This window comes from Humulus lupulus, chromosome X, assembly GCF_963169125.1.
Source record: "Humulus lupulus chromosome X, drHumLupu1.1, whole genome shotgun sequence".
NCBI lineage: Eukaryota > Viridiplantae > Streptophyta > Magnoliopsida > Rosales > Cannabaceae > Humulus > Humulus lupulus.
The window spans coordinates 39,083,433-39,105,975 of NC_084802.1; the positions used below are offsets into that span (position 1 = coordinate 39,083,433).

General features: G+C 34.9%; 1 protein-coding gene and 1 pseudogene across 1 annotated transcript; both read left to right on the plus strand.

The window, feature by feature from the left end:
• The first annotated feature begins 8,162 nt into the window (after positions 1–8,162).
• LOC133805730 (uncharacterized) lies at positions 8,163–8,939 on the plus strand (annotated as a pseudogene).
• Positions 8,940–9,090: 151 nt separating this feature from the next.
• Positions 9,091–11,702, plus strand: LOC133805731 (uncharacterized). Its single transcript, XM_062243893.1, has 2 exons — positions 9,091–9,169; positions 11,428–11,702. Exons 1-2 carry the CDS (start codon positions 9,091–9,093, stop codon positions 11,700–11,702), a joined length of 354 nt encoding a protein of 117 aa, XP_062099877.1.
• Positions 11,703–22,543: the final 10,841 nt, after the last annotated feature.

A 22,543-nucleotide genomic window follows, 5' to 3' on the forward strand; every position in this document is an offset into this window, starting at 1 on the left:
GTGATGAATGAAAGAGATGGTTGCCAACATCTATCTTGATATCTTTAGTATTTTCTCATCTAATTATTGGTTGACTATTAGTCTTCCCCTATACCCTTGCACACTAAATATTCTCCTCCCTCGCTCTTATTTTCATTTTAAGTTTTTAAAAATGAGAGAGACAGATGTAATTTTAAAAACCTGTACTTGACTCAATACAACTCATTTTCAACACTACATAACTTCAATCCAATTAATTAATTTATGTTCAAAATTACTTCAAGCTTTAAGTTGGATTAAACTTGAAAGGTTGAAAACTTTATGTAATATTAAACCTACATTAATGGTGATGTTTAGTATTTAAGTTAATATTAAAAATCATGTGCCAACTCAAAATCCAATTAAAAAACCGAATCTATCCAATTACTAATTGGATTGGATTTGATTTTGAAGGTTAATTGGATTGGATTGGATGATGATTTTTAAAATCCAACCTCTAATTGGACTAGACTGAATTAGTGCAAAAATGTTGGATTGGATCGGATGTCAACCTCCAACCAAGCCTGAACAAAAATTTATAAAAGATTTTGAAATAAAATTAACCTTATAATAAAAAATTGCACATTCTTATAAACTACAACTAAATTAATTATCAACAAAAATAATTCAGTTTTTACAAAATGAATAAAAAATTTAGAATGTTAAAACAAATGAGATTTTTTTTAAGAACATACACTGACTACTAGGGGTGCACACGGGTCGGATTTTCGGGTTTCGGGTTTTGTGGGTTTCAGGTGGAGAAAAATGGTACCGAAGCCAATTAAAAAAATTCGGGTTTTTGTGAGGTTTCGGGTTTGTTCGGGTTGGATTTCAGGTTGGGCTGGGACTATTGAGTTTTGGGCCGAAAATCCCAATTTTGCAAAAATACCATTTTTTTTACACTTTTTTCAAAAATAGCATTTTTTTTAAAAATACCATTTTTTTGGGTTTCGGGTCTGAACCCGAACCTGAGTTCAACAAATTTCAAAACCGAACCCGACCCAACTCCTGTCGGTTTCGTTTCGAATTTAACCCGAATTCGACGGGTTTTCCCGAAAAACGGGTTTTCAGGTTGCGGGTCGGGCGGGTTTGCGGGTTTTTCGGGTCAAATGTTCACCCCTATTGACAACCTTCCTAACAATTGTCCAACAATCTTCAACCAAAATACAACCTACATTCTAAGAAAAAACAGGTTATAAATCTAAATTTTCTTAATAAAAAACCTACGTTAAGATTTTCAGAGAAGAAAGTAAAATAATAAATAAATAATGAACTTGATAATATTGAAAATTCCTCATCAAAATTGTTAGGAAATTTACCTTTCTCACTCCATCTTTTGATACAAACACAAAATCAACAAACCTGTAGACACAACGTGCACAAATTCAATAGAAAGAAACAACAAGAAAAATAATAATATCAACACCAAGAATTACAGAGGTTCACTTGAAATAAACTTGAGCCTACATCCTCTTGAACTCCCCTTGGGATGTTCTTCTCTGCACTATGAAACAGCAGTGGAGATTACAACTTCTCGCCACTTGAGAACTTCTACACTTGATGGAATACAATGCCTTAAACCCAAGCAAAACTTCAAGTACATTTGACCATGTACAAAGAAATCTCTTACCCAAGACCCAAGTGTTTCTCTCTCTAAAATAACTCTTATTCTTTACAAATCAAAATATGTTCTTCTCCATCTCTTACAAAAGCTGAGATAATAGGACCTATTTATAGAGTTTTTTACAACTTTCATAATACTTAAAAATACTAGATATAAACACAGACTCATCTGACGAGATGGTATACAAGACTAGAAGAGAAAATGTAACTTTGCTGATGTGTTATGATGTTTAATGCAGACTAACTATTCTAACAGATTTCTAGCTTGGTCTTCATTAAACATGGATTGCAGAGATAAACACAACTTCCCAAGGATCCTAGTTCATCCATCAACTAGCATCCATGATCAATTCTGAGCAATCTTAGGCAGTAGTTAAACTTGGTCAATGACAATATCTTAGTTCCAACATCAACGGGGTTATCTTCTGTGGAGACTTTTTCAACATTAATCACACCTTCAGTGACCTTCTCATGTATAAAGTGATACTTGATCTCTACATGCTTAGTCCGGTCATGAAATACTAGATTCTTACACAAATGTATGGCACTTTGACTATCCGAAAAAATTATAGCTTTTCCTTTGAAAACTTGTAGCTCTTTTAGAAGACCTTGAACCCAAATACCTTCTTTGATGGCTTCAGTAGCAGCCATGTACTCAGCTTCAGTAGTTTAAAGTGCAACTACAGATTGTAGTTCAGACTTCCAACTCACACAATTCCCACTTACTTGAAGGTGATAGGTTGTAGTATACTTTCTAGTGTCTCAGTCTGCAGAATTGTAATGCCCCAAATTTCCTAATAAGGTTTAGGACCTTGATTAGGAGGCCGGGGGGGGGGGGGGGGGGGCATAATTGATTTATTATGATATTTAATGTTAATGTGCATGTTTATGTGAATTATATTATTATATGATGATAAATGCATGCATATGGGTCCACATTTTATTATAAGGGTAATTTGGTAATTTGGCCCGTTGAGGGCGTGATTGTGTATTTTCATGCATGTGGGTGAATTGTAAATAATACCACATGATATGTGGATTTTTTCGAGCCATTCGGCATGAGACGATCATGGAATGCAAGTTATCGGCCTAGTCATAACGGGGTTAGTTACGAGGCTCGGGGTGAGTCTCGGGGTAATTTGGTGATTAGAACATTGCCAGGAATTAAAGGGTAACGGTATATGAATTATTAGCATTTGGGAATATTGAGAATAACGGGAATTGGAGGGTGTTAATTATAATTAATGAGATAGGAGGGAAAGGACGTTTTACCCTTGGAAGTCTTTGGAGGGATTTATTTGACCTAGGGGAATTTTAGTCTTTTCACCCCTAGGATTGTTATAAGCCATTAGAAGTTTGTGGAATTGTAAAAAACAGAGCATCATCATCCTTCTTTCTCTCCCTCACCCGTACACCATTTCTCCTATTTCTTCCTTTGGAATTTTTTAAACTAATTTGAAGAAACAAGTTAGGAAATCAAGGTTTGAGGCTTAGAACTTTAGTTCATCCATTGAAGAGGATCTAAATCCCACTTGAGGTAAGATTTTATCCATAAATTTCAAGTATTGCTCTGTTTTTCTTTTAGTTTTCAGCCTATAGATTTTGATGTGGATAGTTGGAATTAATGAGAGTTTTTGAGTAAGATTGATTGGGTTTTGAAGATGTTGTGATATGTATGAAGTTTTGAGGTTGAATTGGATGTTTGGGTGATGTTTGGGATTGTTTTGGAGGGTTGTTTTCAAGGGAAATCACAAGGAGGGAAAACCATAAAGTTTTTGGTCTGTGGTTGGCGCAGCAGCTCCATTCAGGGCGCAGCAGCGCTAGGCAGGGCAGAGAGCATGGTGTCTCTGACTTGAAATAGCGCCTCAGTGCCATTTAATAAGGGCTGCAGCGCTGGTCCATTTTCCAGCAAGCCTATTTTAGGGCTCGGGATGACTTTTAAGGCTCGGGGATGGGTTCCTTTGCCCCATTTGGGTAGATTGAGATTCCCGAGAGTGTGGGATGGATCCCGGGAGTGAGGTTTTAGATTATAAACCTTTTTATGATTTATTTTATTGATGGGATTCCATATTTGGTTATGACTAGGTGGCCGCTAAAGGATCAAAGGATTGATCGTTCTCAACGGTTGTTCTTTTACTAATTCTTGCTCGAACCCGAGGTAAGAAAACTGCACCCTGTGTATATGACATGCATGGTTGTTGTTGAGGTATGTTGGTTGATAAATGTGGACATTGATTGCATATTAAATGCTAGCGAGTATTGGTTACTTGTATATGGTACTGACTAGTCAGGGATACTAACCTAAGAGTCAGAAATGGCATAAGCGTCCTGAACACAGGGCCGAATGTAGATTAGATCTAATCGATATCAGCGTTGAATGACTCTAAGGCATTAATGCTGGACCGACCCTAAGTTCGATGAAACCTATGAGCGCTTTGCTAGTCTAAGACTAGTTACTCAGAGCCAGGGCCTAAGGCCTAGGTGACTGCTTGTCACATGGCTAGGGAACAGTGTTCCATAGTTATGACTCTAGGGTCATGAGGAAGGGTATGTTGATGACTAGTCATCATGGATCTATCCTGTTTAAGCTAGTGAAAGGTTCACTTATCTATAAAGCCCCGGTGACCCTATCGTCACATGGCTATTGGGAATAAACCCACCTTAGTGACTATTACAACTGTCACTCTTCTAATTAGGGCTAAAAGCCCTGGATGATTATTATGATCAATGGTTGATGTGTTATACTCAACATTACGTGGACTCATTTGCCTGCTTTAATAGGGCTATATCTGCTAGGCGTGTGCCTTATGATTTGATGACATGTTATTACTGTTCATGAGCATATTAAGTTTTCTTGTTGGGCTTCGACTCACGGGTGCTATGTGGTGCAGGTAAAGGCAAAAGAAAGCTGGACCATCCTTGAGTTTGAGAGCTTAGGTGACGATGTGTACATATGCAGCTGCTCGACCACCACGGCTGAGGTTTGAAGGGGAACTAGGGTTAAACCTTGTTTTGCTGCCTAGATCGGCTGGTTGTAAATATTTTCTTGTAATAGACCTCTAAATTATATTTTTGGGATCCCAATGTATATAATAAATGTTCTAATTAAACGTTATATCTTAACCAAAATTTTTAATCCCTAAACTGCTAATCATACTTAGTTACACGATTTTGCCCAAATGACTCGATTAGCAAGTTTAGCACTGTTTACTAGGCACACCGTAACGGTCCCTGGAGTTTAGGGCATTACAAGAATAATCTGAGTCTACAAACCCACTGATTTCTACCTGATTATGATGCTGCTTGTACAACAACACATGTCTAGTAGTATTAATAGAATAACGCAGCAACAACTTCATAACATCCCAATGAATTCTTCCCGAATTTTCCATTAATCTACTGAGTACACTAATAGAGTGTGCTAAATCAGGCCTAGTGCAAATCATTAGGTACATTATAACTCCAACATCATTAGAGTAAGGTACCTTGGCCATATCTTCCTTTTCAAACTCATTTTTAGGACAATCAATATTTGTAAGTTGATATTGACTTGTCGATGGCTATTTGACAGCTTTAGCACCCTTCATAGAAAACCTTTTTAGATCCTTTTCCACATAAGACTTCTGAGTGATGAAGATGGTATGTTGTTCCCTATTTCTCTTGATTTCCATTCCTAAAATCTTTGTAGCCATGCCCAAATCCTTCATTTTAAATTATGTTTTTAGAAGAGACTTCAACTTATTCAACTTGTCCCTTTTGTCACTAATCAGCAACATATAATCCACACACGCCAATAGATACTCAACATCTTTGAATTTTTGTCCTTTGAAGTAGAAGCAAGGATGATAGTAGCTTCTTTGAAAACCATGCTTTATCATGAACCGGTCAAAACGCTTATACCACTGCTGAGGTGATTGCTTGAGGCCATACAACGATCTCTTGAGCAAACAAACTTTATCTTGGCCTTTGAACATCTCAAACCCAATTGGTTGCTCCATGTAAACAGTCTCTTCTAAGTCACTATGTAAAAATGCAATTTTTACATCCATCTGGTCAAGTTCCAGATTAAATCGGCCAACCAAAGATAACATGATTCTTATGGTTTTATATTTAGTAACTGTTGAGAAAATCTCAATAAAATCCACTCCTTCCTTTTGAGTGAAGCCCTTAGCAACCAACCTTGCTTTGTATCTCACTGGTTCTTGATCATTCATACCTTCTCTTGCTTTTAACAACCATCTACATGCTACTTCATTGTTGTCTTTGAGTCTTTTAACCAGCGTCCAAGTATCATTGTTGTACAAAGAACATATTTCCTCTTTCATAGCATCAATCCAATGCTTTGAATCTTAACTTTTTACTGCCTCTTCATATGAACTGGGTTCTGAATTTGCTAACTCAAGTGATGACATCAGTGCATAGGCTATCATGTCATCCCAAGCTGTAAGTGTAAGCTTCTTGACTTGTTTTGGTTCTCTCCTGACTCTGTCTCTTGCAAGCTTATATGACGCAGTCGAATTTTCTTGTATTTCAGATGCATCTACACTTTGTTCTGGTTGCATTTTAGAGTTGGTGTCTGAATCTTATATTCTTCCACTTGATTTGTGTTGGGTGCTCTTGTTTCCATCTAAACTAAAGTCTCTACTGTACCTACATTGTTAGTACTATTTTGTTCTTGACTTGCAGAATTGTTAGTTTAAGATAAACAAGGTAAACAATCTTCTTTAAATATAACATCACGACTTATTATAAGTTTGTAACCTTTGTGTTTCTTTAACTCATAATGTGTAACCTTTAGTTTCCTGTGGATAACCCAAAAATACACACTTAACTGCTTCATGATCTAATATACCCTTTCTTTGACGTGCATAAGCAACACATCCAAATACTCTTAAGTGTGATAAGTTTGGTGGTCTATTGGACCATTTTTCTTCAGGTGCCTTAAACTCCATAGCAGTATTAGGACATATATTTACTAGATATGCCATTGTCATTATAGCTTCCGCCCAAAATCCCATGGTTATACCTGAACTAATCGTTATACATCTAGTTCTATCAAGTAGTGTTTAATTCATTCTCTCAGCCAGGGGCGGACCCAGCTAAGGACTAGCTGGGGCCTAGGCACCAATTGAAAGGAAAAATTACATATATAAGTGTTTGAATTTATACAATTGTGACCCAGTTGATTTGAACCTAGGTCCCTTAAAGAGAGTGAGAGTCACATTTGCCATCCCACCAATTTCTTTCTTTGAAATAAGTAATTATAGCTAATATTTAATTACATATAAACATGTTCCCAGCACTAAAATAAAAAGAATTACAAAGTCCCACATTGTTTTTGGAGTTAAAGTTTCTCTAATTTTCATCTATATAATCACCAAATTCGGTTTTAGCTTATCAAAAACAATTCTTTGAAACTTTTAAAGATTTTAAGAAGTGTAGTTTTTATTTATTTTTAGTTAATTTTAAATTATTATAATGATCTAAAAAAAATTATAGTAGAAGAATTATTGGGATTCACTCATCACTTGAAGAAGAGACATCTCTTCAGGTATGTATGTGTAATTATATAAAAATAAAATTGTTTTTCTATATTTATTTGATATTTTTATCAATATAAATGTGTATTTATGAATACAAATTATGTAGGAAGTGTATGGTAATGTGTGATTATTCATAAAAAAAATTGTCCTATAATTATTTGCTATTTTCATCAATATAAATGTGTAATTTATAAATATGAATTATGTAAAAAAATTGTTCTATATTTACTTGATATAAATGTGTAATTACATGTATGCATAAGAATACAAATTATATATAATAATTTGTGCTATATTTATTTGATATTTTTAATTAATATAATTGTGTGTAATTGCATATATAGCATGCATATGAATACAAATTATATAAATTTGATATTTTATTGTTATATTTGACACAGATATGTTAAAATATTTTGAAAGAGCTTAAAATGTGTCACATTTTCTTGAGGTGGAGGCTGACAATTTAAAAAGAAATTGTACTTCAAGTTCAATTGATATGACTAATCTTCCTACCGATCCTGGGTTGCGACCACCAATTTCCAATTACCGCCCAAATATTCAAGATGAAATTCATAGACATTATCTACAGCATGGGCCTTGTCAACCAAGAAGTCATGAATTTCCTAGGAAATTTTATGGAGCAAAGGAACGTCGATTCAACATTGCATGGTTTGATCAATTTTCTACTTGTTTGGAATATAGCATCAGTAATAATTATGCATTTTTCTATGTTGCTATCTTTTTAAATCAAGCATTGGAAAACAAGCTGGTGGCAACACATTTTTTAGTAAGGGTTTTTCAAATTGGAAGAAAATTAGCCTACTCGAAGCCCATGTCAGAAATCACAATAGTAATCATTACAAGTGTTACAAAAAAATGTGAAGCTTTAGTGGATGGAAAACAACAAATTGAACACATTTTTTTTTAAAGAAGAACATCAAAGATCAAATAAGTTACCGTATTTGATAAATTTCTTCGGTTGATTGTATTCGCTTTCTTGTACGACAAGGTCTTGCATTTCATGGTCATGATGAGTCCCAATAGTCTAATAACCAGGGTAACTTTCTTGAACTTCTAACGTTTCTTGCTGGTCTTAATGAGGAAGTTAGAGCTGTTGCTTTACAAAATGCTCTTGAGAATCTTAAACTGACTTCACCAAAGATTCAGAAGGACATTGTAAACGCTTGTGCTATGGAAACAATTAATGTTATTATTAGAGATATGGTAGATGTTGTTTTTTCTATTTTAGTTGATGAATCTCGTGATGTATCCATAAAGGAATAAATGGTCGTAATGTTTCGTTATGTGGACAAGATAAGGTGTGTGATTGAGCGATTCATTGGTATTGAACATGTTCCTAATACAACTGCGATCTCACTTAAGATAGCAATTGATATGTTGTTTTCAAAGCATGGGTTGAGCATATCCGAATTATGAGGTCAAGGGTATGATAGAGCTAGTAACATGAGTGAAAAGTTTAATGGTTTGAAAAGTATTATCATGAAGGAGAATGAATGTGTTTTTTTTGTCCATTGTTTTGCTCATCAACTACAATTAGCACTCCTGGGTGTGCAAAGAAACATGATTTAATATGTATATTTTTTATTCATGTTCTACTAATACTTGTTTCATAAATAGTTTATATATATAATGATTTATATTTTTATGAAAAAAATAGGTACTTTTCTCACTGTAGTGTCTAATGTGGTGAATGTTGTTGGAGCCTCATCTAAGCGTCATGACATTCTTTAGGAAAACAAGCTCTCAAAGTCATCGAAGCCTTAAAAGGTGGAGAACTTTTGAGTGGAAGATGCCAAAATCAAGAAAGTGGAATTAAGCATCCATGTGATACATGTTGGGGATCACACTTTGGTACTTTGGTACTTTGGTAAGCTTTACTATCATGTTTTCGTCTATTATTGATGTGCTTGATGAAATTACAAATGATAGATTGAATAGTGAGCAACAATATGAAGCATCTTGTAATGACCCACTAATCTAGACTAATTGGACCATTATCGAAACTATACATAAAACTTACACTTTTACGAAAATACCATAATTTATTAAGTAACTTGAAAATAAGAGTTATTTACAAATAAACAGAATACTAAGAAGGATTTTGGGATCCCATTGTCTTTAAAACAAAACAAGATTTAAAATAAAAGACATTACATAATAATGCGGAAAATACACATAAAAACCATAAAAAACATAAAAGGAGACTATATCCTCGAATCGAATAACGCTCGGATCCTTGACTCCATTCATCATCGATACACATTCTCCAAGCGTCACGAATCTTTCCGCCTCTAAACTTATTTTCCTGCACATAAACAGAAAGGAGTGAGCCTAATGCCCAGTAAGGAAAATCTAACACAAAGTCACATACATAATTTCATAAGAAAACATAAAGACTTAACATAATACATATAACATACACTTATTATAATGGCCATTATTACTTGGGGTCCCATAGACTAAGCAAGCATATGCCCATGGGGTTAATGGGGTCCTACTAGCTAAGTAGGTCATATGCCCATAACCCATTTGGGGTCTTGTTAGTCATATGGGTCATATGCCCAAGCCTACAAACATACACATATACATATCATAACACTTTTAATGACATAAACATATACATAACATAAGCACATAACATATTAATTCTAGCCTATTTTCCTTACCAAAGTTACCGAGATTATGGACTGAGTTGGGATTGTTGGAACACTCCTAAAACCATAAAGAAGAGTAAGTCTAAAGAAAGGAGATGAAATGAAAGAGATGGAAAGACTAAACCATAGAAAACATACTTACCGACTTATATGCTTAAAAGCTTGGATTCCCTAACCAAAATAAGAATAAGGTTAGGGGACTGAGTAGAAGGTTTTGAGAAAGGAAATAACATAAAAATACAGAAAAGAACTAGAGTTTTGGGTTTACCTCAAAGATTGCAAGATCAATCTAACATTCACCGAAATATTATAGCACTCACTTCCCAAAGTGTTTGATAAGCTTATGATGTTTAAGCTTATAGTTTTTCCCCAAACCAAGTGTTTACACTCTCACACTCACTTAACACTAGCAGCCTCTGAACTTAGAGCAAATGGTGAATAATGGCTGGGTACTAGGTCCTATTTATAGAGTTTGGGAATGAAAATATCTTGATTTTACTTGAATAAAAATAATGGCTTTTTAGGTGAAAATCATTTGAATAATCATTCAGCAGAGGCTGAAGACTCGTTCAGAAGATGCTGGACTGTTGAAGGAGTTTGAATGGATGAAGGGAAAAGAATTCAAATGTATTTGAATTCATGCTGGTGGAGGCGATATATCGCCCCCCCTATAGGCGATATATCGCCTGGACCTTTGTTCCCGAGGCGACCGTGCATCGATTCGTGTTTTCCGTATCTACGTGCTGCGACATATCGCCCCCTATAGCTGCGATATATCGGCATACGCAGAATATTTAAACACGAATTTACACATTTTTAGCTAAGTTTGAATGGATTAAACAGCCTTGACTAAGCCCTCAACGTGCTCAAAGCTGCTGACTGACCCTATACATTCAAACTTTTACCCTTATTTAATTTAATCCTCAAAAATACTTAATCCTTAATTACCATTCAAAACATGTGCTTAAAATCCTATTGGTTGATGTCTAAACCTTATAATATAATAATATAATCCATAATATCAGACACATTAATCAAACCTTAGGTTATACTTAATATTCTTAAACTATAGGTTAAGCTTAGAAAATCTATAAGTACTACTATGAGTGTCCAAATAACTCCCGGTCTGAACCAAAAATCCAAAGTAACAATGATAACACTAAACATACTATAATACTACTAAACAATTAGCTAAGTAAAGTTCTTGGACTCTACACATCTATTATGTTACAAATGGTGCAAACATATGATTTTGTCTTTAGCTTGCATTTGGTGAAGAATATTCTTGGGATCACAAATGAGTTGTCCCAAGTCTTACAAAAAGGTGATCAAGATATCGTGAATGCAATGGATTTAGTCAAAAATTCAAGAAACAACTACAAATGATGAGAGAGACAATGGATGGGATTCTTTAGTAGAAGAAGTTTCTAATTTTTGTATGGAATTTAATATTGATGTTCTTGATATGAATCATATGTATTGTCCTCAAGGGAAATCATGGCGCAAGGCTCCAAAGCTTACAAATTTTCACTACTTCTGTGTTGATTTTTTCAATATAATGATAGATTTACAACTACAAGAGCTAAATAGTCGTTCTAATGAGGCTAATACTGAGTTGCTACTTTGTTTAGCGTGTTTATCTCTAGCTAATTCATTTTTTTCTTTTGACAATGGAAAGTTAATTCGTCTTGCTCAGCTTTTTCCATGTGATTTTTCTACAATGGATTTAAAGGTATTAGAATATCAGCTTCAAACCTATGTTGATGATATTCGTTCTCATGTCAAGTTTTCAGCTTTGAAAGGGATGGTTGATCCTTCTAGGAAACTAGTTGAGACATAAAAGGATAAGGTATATCCATTGATTTATTTGCTTATTAAATTGGCATTAACACTTCCAGTTGCAACAACTTTGGTAGAAAGAGCATTCTCTACAATGAACATTGTGAAGAATCAAATGCGCAATGAGATCAATGGTTGAATGATAGCCTCACTGTGTATCTTGAGAATGATGTATTAAATGCTATTGATAATGAGCCTATCATCCATCATTTTCAAAACATGAAATCTCGTCAAGGACAACTTTAAATGTATGAACTAAAAATTTGATTTATTATGCTAAAATTTCATGACAATGTGTACTATTTTTAAGTATTGCTTGAGATTTCTTGATAGTCGTTACTCGTAAAAAGTAATCTCCAAAATTTTAATTAATTTTTTAGCATATTATAATATTTGTTTCGAAAAAAAATTGTGCCCCCCTTTAACCAATTCCTGGGTCCGCCACTACTCCCAGCCACCCCATTTTGTTGAGGTGTTTATCTCATAGTCTTATGTCTTTGAAGACCATTCTCTCTATATATGAATCAAAAATCTCATTGCAAAATTCTAATCCATTATCGGTCCTCAATATTTTAATCTTCCTATTTGTTTGATTTTCCATAAGAACTTTTCAATTTTTAAAATCCTCAAATGCATCATTTTTATGTTTCAATAAATGCACCCATATTTTTCTAGAAAAATCATCTACAATAGAAGAAAGTAATTGTTACCTTAAATTGTTGGAGTCTTTTCGGGACCTCATAAATCTACATGTAGGAATTCAAGTATGCCCCTTGAATTGTGTTGCCCAACTTTGAAAACCAATCTATGATGTTTCCCCAAGACACAATTCTCACAAAAATCTACCTTGCTCACCTTATCATTTCCAAGTAAGCTTTTTTGCTTTAACACTTGCATGTATTTATCACATATGTGATGAAGCCTTCTATGCCATAGGATTGCCTTGTGATCTTCTGGTGCCTCACCTAAAGTGTTGCTAACAGTTATTGTTTCACCAATTAGGTAGTATAGAGAGTCCTTCTTGATTCCCTTAAGAACTACCATTGAACCTCTACAACTCTTCATGGTATAATCTACATCATCAAGCACGCTTAGTGAAACTAAATTTCTAGATAGATTAGGAACATACCTGACATTCTTCAATGTTTGAATGACACCATCAAATATTTTGATGTTGATTAAGCTTATTCTAGTTACTTGGCAAGATTGTTTATTCCCCATAATAACCTTACCACCATTCAACTCTCTGAAATCTTGAAGCTATTCCTTATTGAAAGTCATATGATATGAACACCCACAGTCTACAATCCAATTTTTTTTTCATTTTCTCCAGTTGCTGCAATTAAAGCTTCAACATCATTGCAAGCTTCTCCAATATTTGTTGAATCCGTATGTTCAGATTTTCCCTCGTAGATTGATCTAGTGTTTTCATAGATGGAATTGCTGTGTTTTTGTTTTCTAAGCCAGAGATAGCAATCTCTCTTCATGTGACCAAGCATGGCACAATGAAAATACGCCTTGAATTGTTTGGACCCCTAGAACCAGATTTACCTCTCCTCTTGCTGTGCCTTTCACCATGATAGCCATTTGAGTTTTTGTGTGGTGATCGATCCCTTGCATAGTAGTTTTCTCCAAGGCTTGATGTAGAAGATTTCTTTGATTTTAACTTTAAATCCTTTGATTTCAATGCTGAAATTACATCTTCTAAAGTAATTTTTGTACGATCATACTTGATAGTACTTTTAACCTCTTTAAACGATTAAGGCAAAGAATTTAAAATGATAATTTCTTGGATTTTATCAATTAAAGCTTCTCCTTCTCCTGAGTTAGCCAACTCAATATTCATCCTTAGTAACTAATCCAAATTCTACTCCAAACTCTTGCTACTGCTCATCTTAAATCCAAAGATTCTTTCCTTAAGAAAGATTTTGTTAGTGAGAGTCTTTTGCTGAAATAACTCATCTACTTTCTTCCAAATCTTGGATGGAGTGACTTCTTTATCAACCATTCTAATGTTGGAGTCTGAAAAATGAAGAATCATAATCCCAATGGATAATTCAAGCATTTCTTCTTTTTGATCGTTTGCAGTACCTTCAGGTCACGAAATGGGATCTTCAAGAACATACAATAACTTTTCAGAAGCCAATATTCCTTTAATCTCCCTACTCCAAATTCGAAAATCTCCATTACAATCAAACCTCTCTGTTTCAAGCTTCATATTACTCATATTGATGTTGTAACCCCAATCTGATACTCTTTGAGTAGATTCTTGAACCATAGAAGTCGAATCTTGGACTTCTTTCTTAACTTAAACTTTTTCTGTGTCACTTTCTAATGAAGAACTTGATTCAGACAGTTCTTCCCTTCTTTGTCACCTTTGATTTTGAAGATGAACTTTGCCAACAAACCTGGCTCTTAATACCACTGTTAGGAAATTTGCCTTCCTCATACCAGCATCATCTACAAACACAAAATCAACAAACCACTAGACACAACATGCACAAATTCAATAGAAAAAATCAGCAAGATAAACAATAAAACTTACACCTAGGATTATAGAGGTTCAACCCAAATAAACTTGAGCCTACATCCTCTTTGAACTCCCCTTGGGAAGTTCTTCTTTACACTATGAAACAACAATAGAGATTACAGCTTGTCACCACTTGATAACTTCTACACTTGATGGATGACAATGCCTTAAAATCAAGAAAAACCCCAAGTACACTTGACCATGTACAAAGAAATCTCTCACCCAAGACCCAAGTGTTTCTCTCTCAAGCTCGCTCTCTAAAATAACTTCTATTCTTCACAAATTAAATTTTTTCTTCTTTTTCTCTTAAAAAAATTGAGATAATAGAACCTATTTATAGAGGTTTTTATAACTTTCATCAAACTTAAAAAGACCAGAAATAAACACAGACTCATTTGACGAGATGGTAGACAATACTAGAAGAAAAAAATGTAACTTTGCTAATGTGTTCTGATGTTTAATGTAGACCAACTATTCTAACAAAAATCAAATACCATTCACTTCTAGAGGCTTGATTTGAGTTTGTCAGGATAAAAAATGGTGGTGCCGAACTATGAAGGGCATTGAAATGGGAGAGAGGAGAAGAACGTTTTAGTTTTGGGGGGGGGGGGGGGGGGGAGAGTTTGTTGCATTTATTTTTTCTTTCTATAAAAGCATTAATGGTGTTTCCACATGTACCATTGTTAATTCCATACATATTAGGTAGTCCATTCGGGATCACTAACTATAATGTTCCAAACATTTTATTTTTAACTATCATTCGCTGTGGTCTTGTGTGGGTCATCGTTAATGTAACCTATAGTCGATGTTCTATTCTAAACCGTCAAGTCCCACAAAATGTAAATGGGACGACAATTCATAATGCCTTTTAACAACAGTTTCATTCAGAATTGTTGTTAAAAAAAGTTGTTCTTGACAATTTTTTTATTACTGTATTCTTGACTGTGTTGTAAATCCAACGAATCGATGCTCAAAAATTGGTTACTATTTATTCTTTGGTGATGCACCCAAACAATTTTTTCATCAACGATCTAAACTCAAATTGGTCTCTAAATATTTTCCATGAACCTTCTTTGTTGCTAAGGAGTGATATTTACCCATACCATTTAGATTACGTAATTCTTGATTTTCTATGTGTGTATGAGTTTCGAAAATTTTGGCGCTTTTGGTTCGGTAAAGTTCAAGTAGTCGGGGGATGATTATAGGAAAAGAATAGTGAAATGTGCGGAGTAAAAGAAGATATTTAGGACAAAATCAATCATATTTTGGTCCACATAAATAAAACTATAATTGTAACATCCCGAATTTGTTATTAAGGCTAAGATCCTTGATTACTGTGCTGGGAGGGCATAAGTGGGTTTATATGTGTGGAATTAATCAAATAAATGTGTGACTACGTGCCTGTAGAGTCCAAGAACTTTACTTAGCTAAGTTAGATAGTAGTATAATAGTAATAATAGTATTATCTTTATAACTGTGGATTTTTGGTTCAGAATGGGATTTATTTGGACACTCACAGTACTACTTGTAGATTTTCTAAGTTTAACCTATAGTTTAGGAATATTAATTTTAACCTAATGTTTGATTAATATGACTGATATTGAGGATAATATTTATTATACTATAAGGTTTAGATAAGAACCAATAAGATAATAGCACATGTTATGTATAGATTTATTAATGATTAAGTATTTTGAGGATTAAATATATTAAGGTTAAAATTTGAATACTCTAAGGTCAGTCAGCAGCTTTGAAAACGTTAAAGGGCTTAGTCAAGGTTGTTTACTCAATTCAAATTAAGCTAAAAATGTGTAATTTCGTGTTTAAATATTCAGCGTATGCCGATATATCGCAGCTATAGGGAGCGATATATAGCAGTAAGAAGATACAGAAAACACGAAACGATGCATGATTGCTTCGGGCATAATGGTCCAGGCGATATATCGCCTATAGGGGGCGATATATCGCCTCCCTCAGCATATTTTGAAAGTTTTCAAAAACGTTTTCCATTCAAACCTTCAACCTCTTGATAAGTCCAGCACCTTTCTGAATGAGTCTTCAGCCTCTGCTGAACGATAATTCAAATTATTTTCTCTTAAAAAGCCATTATTTTTATTCAAGTTAAATGAGATCTTTTCATTCCTAAACTCTATAAATAGGACCTAGTACCCAGCCATTTATTCATCTATTACTCTAAGTTCAGAGGCTGCAAGTTGCTAGGTGAGTGTAAGAGTGTAAACACTTGGGTTGGGAATTATAAGCTTGATCATTATAAGCTTATCAAACACTTGGGGAAGTAAGGTTTATTCACATTTTGTTTCAAGGTTTAGATTGATCATATAAGTCTTCAAGGTATTTCCAAACTCTAGTCCATTTCTGTATTATGTTCTTTAGGTTCTCATAGTTTTCTACTCATTCTAACCTTATTCTTATTCTTGGTTAGGAAATCCAAGTTCTTAAGCACAAGGTTTTTGGTAAGTATATAGCATAGATCCTTCTTCACTTTCATCCCCTTTCTTCAATATACTCACCATATTTTAAATGGATTTTAGGAGTGTTCCAAGGTCCCAAATCAGTTCTCATATCCCGGTTATTTTGGTAAGGAAAATAGGATAGGATTTACGTGTTATATGCTTTTATATGTTATCTTATGATTTTGTGTTATGCAATATGTTATGTTAAGTATGATTGTAGACTTGGGCATATGACCTATACAACTAACAAGCCCCAAATATATTATGGGCATATGACTTGCTTAGCTAGCAAGACCCCACTAATCTAATGGGCATATGACTTGTTTAGTTTATGGGACCCCAAGTAATAATGGCCATTATAGTATGTATGTGACATAAGTGTTATAGTATGTTTTTATGTTGCATTATGAATTTTTATGTATATGGCTATATGTTAGATTTTCCTTGCTGGGCATTAGGATCATTCCTTTTATGTTTATATGTGCAGGAAAATAGCTATAGTGGCAGGAAAGGTTCAAGGATGCTTTGGGAATGTGTATTGAGGCGGAATGGATTCAAAGAGCCAAGAGTTTCGATTCGAGGATGAAGTTTTGTTCTTATGGTTTTTATATGTATTTTTTCACATTTTATTATGTAATCTCTTTTTAAATTATCATTATGTCATGTTTTGGTTTTCAAACAATGGGATCCCATATCCTTACTTGAGATTTTATGTTAGTCTAACATTTGTTTTTTACAAGTTTTAATAAAGTTATGATCTTTTCACTTGTAAGTTTTGTTAAAGATTAGTGTCTATGTATAGTTTTCGTTAATGGTCCAAGGTCTAGAGTAGTTGGGCCATTACAGTGCCACACATGATTTATATGATAATATGGATATAAATGCATGTTTATGGGTATTAAATATGCTTGTGGGTCGATTCTTGTTGATAAGGTCATATTTATAATTTTTGTCCATTGATGGCATAAATATGATTATATATGTTAAATGATTGGGACCACATTATTATGTGAATATATTTGCAGTATTCGGCTCAAGGCGATCTTGATGAGCGAATTAGCAGAATAGTCACAACGGGGTCTAATACCCAGCTCGGGGTGAGCCTAGGGATATTTTGGAGGCTTAGTGCGCATTTATGATTTATTGGTTGACGGTTAATTATTTAGTGATTATTTGGGTATGTCATGATTGATTGGGAATTTATAGGGCTACTCGAGGATTAGTGGGAAATGTGGCGAATGACGATTTTTCCCGTGGGGCCATTAAAGGATAAGAGTATGCTTAATGGGTGTTTTGGTCCTTTGGCCAAGGGATAGACCCAACCTTTGCGTGACTCAGCCACTTAGAGACTTGGGGAAACCTTCAAAAGGAAGCAGAACAAACTAAACACTCGGCCTCTCTTCTCCCTCTCGTTTTCTCTCTCGGTTTCGGAAAAATTGAAGGGAAAGGTTAGGAATTCCTTGAATTATTGAGGTGATAGCTGGGGGATTAGAGTAGTTAATTGGAGCTAAGATTGGGGTTATGGCAGGCTGAGGTTGGAGCTGATCAACTGAGGTAAGGTAAATTCTTTAAGCTTTTTTTAATTTTCAGTTTAGTTGTAGTGAGAGACTGAACTTCTGATTTTGAATTTGTGTTAGAGTTTTGGTTTAGTAGTTGGGATGATGGTACTGCTTTGGGTGTCGGATTGAGAAGTAGAGGATTAATTCAGGCTTTAGTTTATGTTTAGGGTGGATTTTAGTGGGATTGGCTCGAGAAAATCCAGGGGAATTCTAGGTTCGTGAGGTCGTGTCGTGGCGCTGTTCTTGACCACCGCGGCACATATGAACTCAGGAGGCCTTGGGGATTCGCTGAATCGTATTAGCGTCGCGGCCCTGGGTAGGGTGCACCGTGGCACGTGTCCAGGAAAAATTCAAGCCGGGCTCTCTGACTTGGAGAAGGTCGCGACCCTAATTGTTGGGGCGTCGTGGCACAAATAGAGGATTATAGCCAATCTAGGGTTTTAAGCTCTGGAACCCAAAATTAAGGGCTCTAGAAGGATCCTACTACTTGGTTTTGTAGGATTTGAGGTCCCAAAGGCTAGAATAATTTTACAAAGTTCTTATTTGGTTTAGGGCTTGATGAATTGTTACTATTGACGCGTTGTGACTAGGTTACCATTGAGGCTCAGGATTGAGGATCGTGCTCGGGACTGCTCTACATCTTCATCTTGGGATGCGAGGTAAGAAAACTTCACCCGGGTTGTGAATGGGGTTGAGACCCCCTGTAAATGAATATATGTGAGATTGTAAATATATTTGTGTCTGATAATATCTGGATAGGCATGTTGTTTTCGATTGCGTGTTCTGAAATCTATTTATCTGTTATATTTGATCTAAAAGTCCGGCCTAAGGGAGCCAGGGCTGATGTTAAGCGTGCGGAACGCAGCCCAGCCTAAGCAAGCCGGGGTCAGCTAAATAACTAGAGTGCTCGGCCTAAGGGTATCGATGCTTAACTAACTGTACTAAATGCTGAGATTGAATTACATGTTGGATTATACTATTTATTATCGCCTAGCTTGTTGCTTATGTTCTATTATTATTGACTTGATCGGTCTGAGTTTATTGCAGATGTAATGTTGTTCGTGTGTACATGTGAATTAAGTTTTCTTGTCGAGCCTTGGCTCACGGGTGCCATGTGGTGCAGATAAGGGAAAGAGAAAGTTGGACCAGCTGTGAGTTGGAGTGCTTTGGGGGTGGTGCGTACATCGACAACTGCTCGACCACCACGGCCGAGGGAATGATAGGGACTATAGCCAAAATTGTATTTTGGTACTTAGGCTGGCTTCAGTTGTATTTACTTTTAAGGGTTGTAATTTCCTTATAAACACAATTTTTTAGGATCCCATGTACCAACTCTTATTTTTAATGAAAGTCAACTATTTTATGATCAAAATCTTTTGACCCTATCCTGTTAGTTGACTTTAGTGCCAGCTTTATGTCCAAACGACTTGATTAGCAAGTCTTGCACTATTTAAAATACACAGTGTAATTTTCTTGGCTATCCAGGGCGTTACAATAATGTAAATTAAAATGTTTAAAATAATTAAGTTTATTATGTCAAAATTTTGTAACAAATATGAGATTTAACAAATCCTAATTTTTAATGTGAGATTTAATATAGGCATTTCTTCTTATTTCTCCAAAAACAATCTTATTTTTCAACATCCTCTTCAGATGTAGTACTACATTACTTTTGAACTCCGCAGAAATCTCAATAAATTTTATTGAGTCATATTTGTATGCCTCTGTAATATCATTTCTATTATTTTTCTTCATTTAAATATGGTTTATCTAACTTGTAAGTTTCTCCCATGTAGTTTTTCAATGGAAGCATTTTTAGAAAGACGTTGAAAAAACAAACAGGAGTTTTGAAAGAGATTAGTTTGAAATCTGAAATTGTTTTTAAGGGTACGTGAATAATGAAATAAAATGAAATATTTTAAAATAAATCACACCATAGATAATGGAGAACGAAACTCAAAATGTTGGGAAATATGAATTTTTTAAATGAAAAATGATATCTGCACACAATATATGTACCAAAATATTACATTCAGTGATTTGATATTTAATTTTAACGAATTACATTTGATTAAGATAAGACTCACTGATTTAAAAAGCCACATCTCTTAGTGTGTAATATTTTGGTGAATATATTATGTACACTTAATGGAGTTTGAAAAACTTTATAATTGCATAAAAATAAGTGTAAAAGAATCCAAAAGGGGTTTTCTCTCTTCTAGGGAACAAGTCAACTTTATGCTCTCGATTTCAAAGGGCCTTCTTGGATTGCAATTCGTGCATGGTAAATGGAGGATCTGGTGAACCAAACTCAAAATATTTATGTGGATGATGAAGAAGGATGGAAGATTGACAAAGGAATTTCTCAAGAAATAAGGAGGTGGTGCTTGAGAGGAAGGCTCTGTACTAATTGAGAATTCAGTAGAAGCTTTCTCAAGACGATGTTGAGTCGTATTCGGAAACTGAAAGAGAATGATTGGGAGGTTAAGATTCGAGAAAGATACCCAAGTGCCATTATGCTGATTTTTACATTCAAGAATGAGGTATTGAGGATCCAGATTCTTTATAAAATGGCATGGTTATTGAATAAAGGCATTCTTATTCTAGGAAAGATGGAGAATACAAATGATTCTTGGCAGCATGAATTTACCAGATTTCCCATTCGGGGTCGCGTGTTGGGGTGTTGAGTGCACTATTGACCAAGAAGAATACAGAGAGGCTGGTTGCGATGGCAGGGGAGGTGATTGAAGTTCATAACAAGGATGTAACCCATATAACTATTAATGGCTATTTCATATTTAAGGTTTGGCTCTCTATTGAAAGAAATATGAATGCTTGTCGTTTATGTGTTTCCGATGTGGAGGTTTAGGCCACGACCAAAAGAAATGTCAAAAGGAAGGAAGTTGTTATGCACATAGGTGAACATGGTGAAAAGGCTTGGGTATATAGGACTTGGCTATATACAGAGTGTGATATCACAGATGGGTTTGATAAAGAAAGGATAGTCCCTCAAAGTGACAAACCAGATACTACTACAGAACAAAGAGCGACAGAGTCCAGTATGAAGCCAAGAATTACGGATGGGCTGTTAGTTGGTGATTCCAATAGGTTAAGGCAACTGAGGGACAACGTGTACAAATGGATTTAGCGATGAAGGAGGATGCAATAGATACTAACATGACAATGGGCTCCGAGAGGTTGATTTAGAATGTCAAAGAGTATGAGAATGGGAATCTGGATAATCAAGCATTATCTGAATGGGGGAATGGAGGGTTGGCTATGATGGGAGAGGATGGTTGTTGCATCCCGAAACTCCTAAAATGATTAGTGCTTTGATTAGAATGTCGGGGGGGGGGGGGGGCGCACATGAGATAATTATGTCAATTAATTGATTTATGTGGTTATATGATTGAGTATGCATGATTATATGTATTAAATGTGTTTAAAGACCCACTTTTTTCATAAAAGGGCATTTTTGTAATTTTGACCAGTTGTGTGTGTATTAGTGATTATTATGTGCTATGTGCTTGACACCACATTATTATGTTGATATATTTGTGATTTTCGGCATGAGTTGATACGTTCGAGTGGTTAAGCGGAAATGTCAAAACGAGGATAAATGCTCGGCTCGGGTCGAGCCTAAGCGTATTTTGAGAATTTTGTATATTTTGGGAATTATTGGTTAATAAAATAAATTGGGAGAAATATTTGATTTTTGAAGAATAATGAATTTTATTTGGAGATTAGAGGTATAATTTGAGGTTTAGTAGGAATTATAGGTAAAAGACCAAAATGTCGTTGAGGTTAGTTTGGAAATTAGGATGAGGAAGGGGTAAATCAGTTATTTGACAAATTTTTAGACTAAATCTTGTAAGTGCAGTAGCCATCCTCCCATTCTCCTTCATCATCACACACCTCTTCCCTTTTCAATCTTAAGATAAGCTCAAGATTTTTGTACTTGGGGATTCTTGGGAGGAATTCAAGTTGTTAAGGGGATAGGAGCTGCTAAGGATGCCATCTATAATCTTGAATTTCATATTCTTGCAGCTTATGTATGGATTGCTTAAGTTTGGTTAAAGTTCTTCAAAGTTCTTAATGAGCTTTTGGAGTTAATGTAAATTCTGGAAATTTGATGCTTCTAAGGTGTTTGTGTGTTATTGTTGATGGTACAAACGTAATTGCTTATAGTTCAAAGCTTGGGATTGAGTTTGAAACTCATAATTTGGCTTGGATTCTCGGATTTGGGGTAAGATTTTAAGTTTAAAGCTCAAAGTTGCAA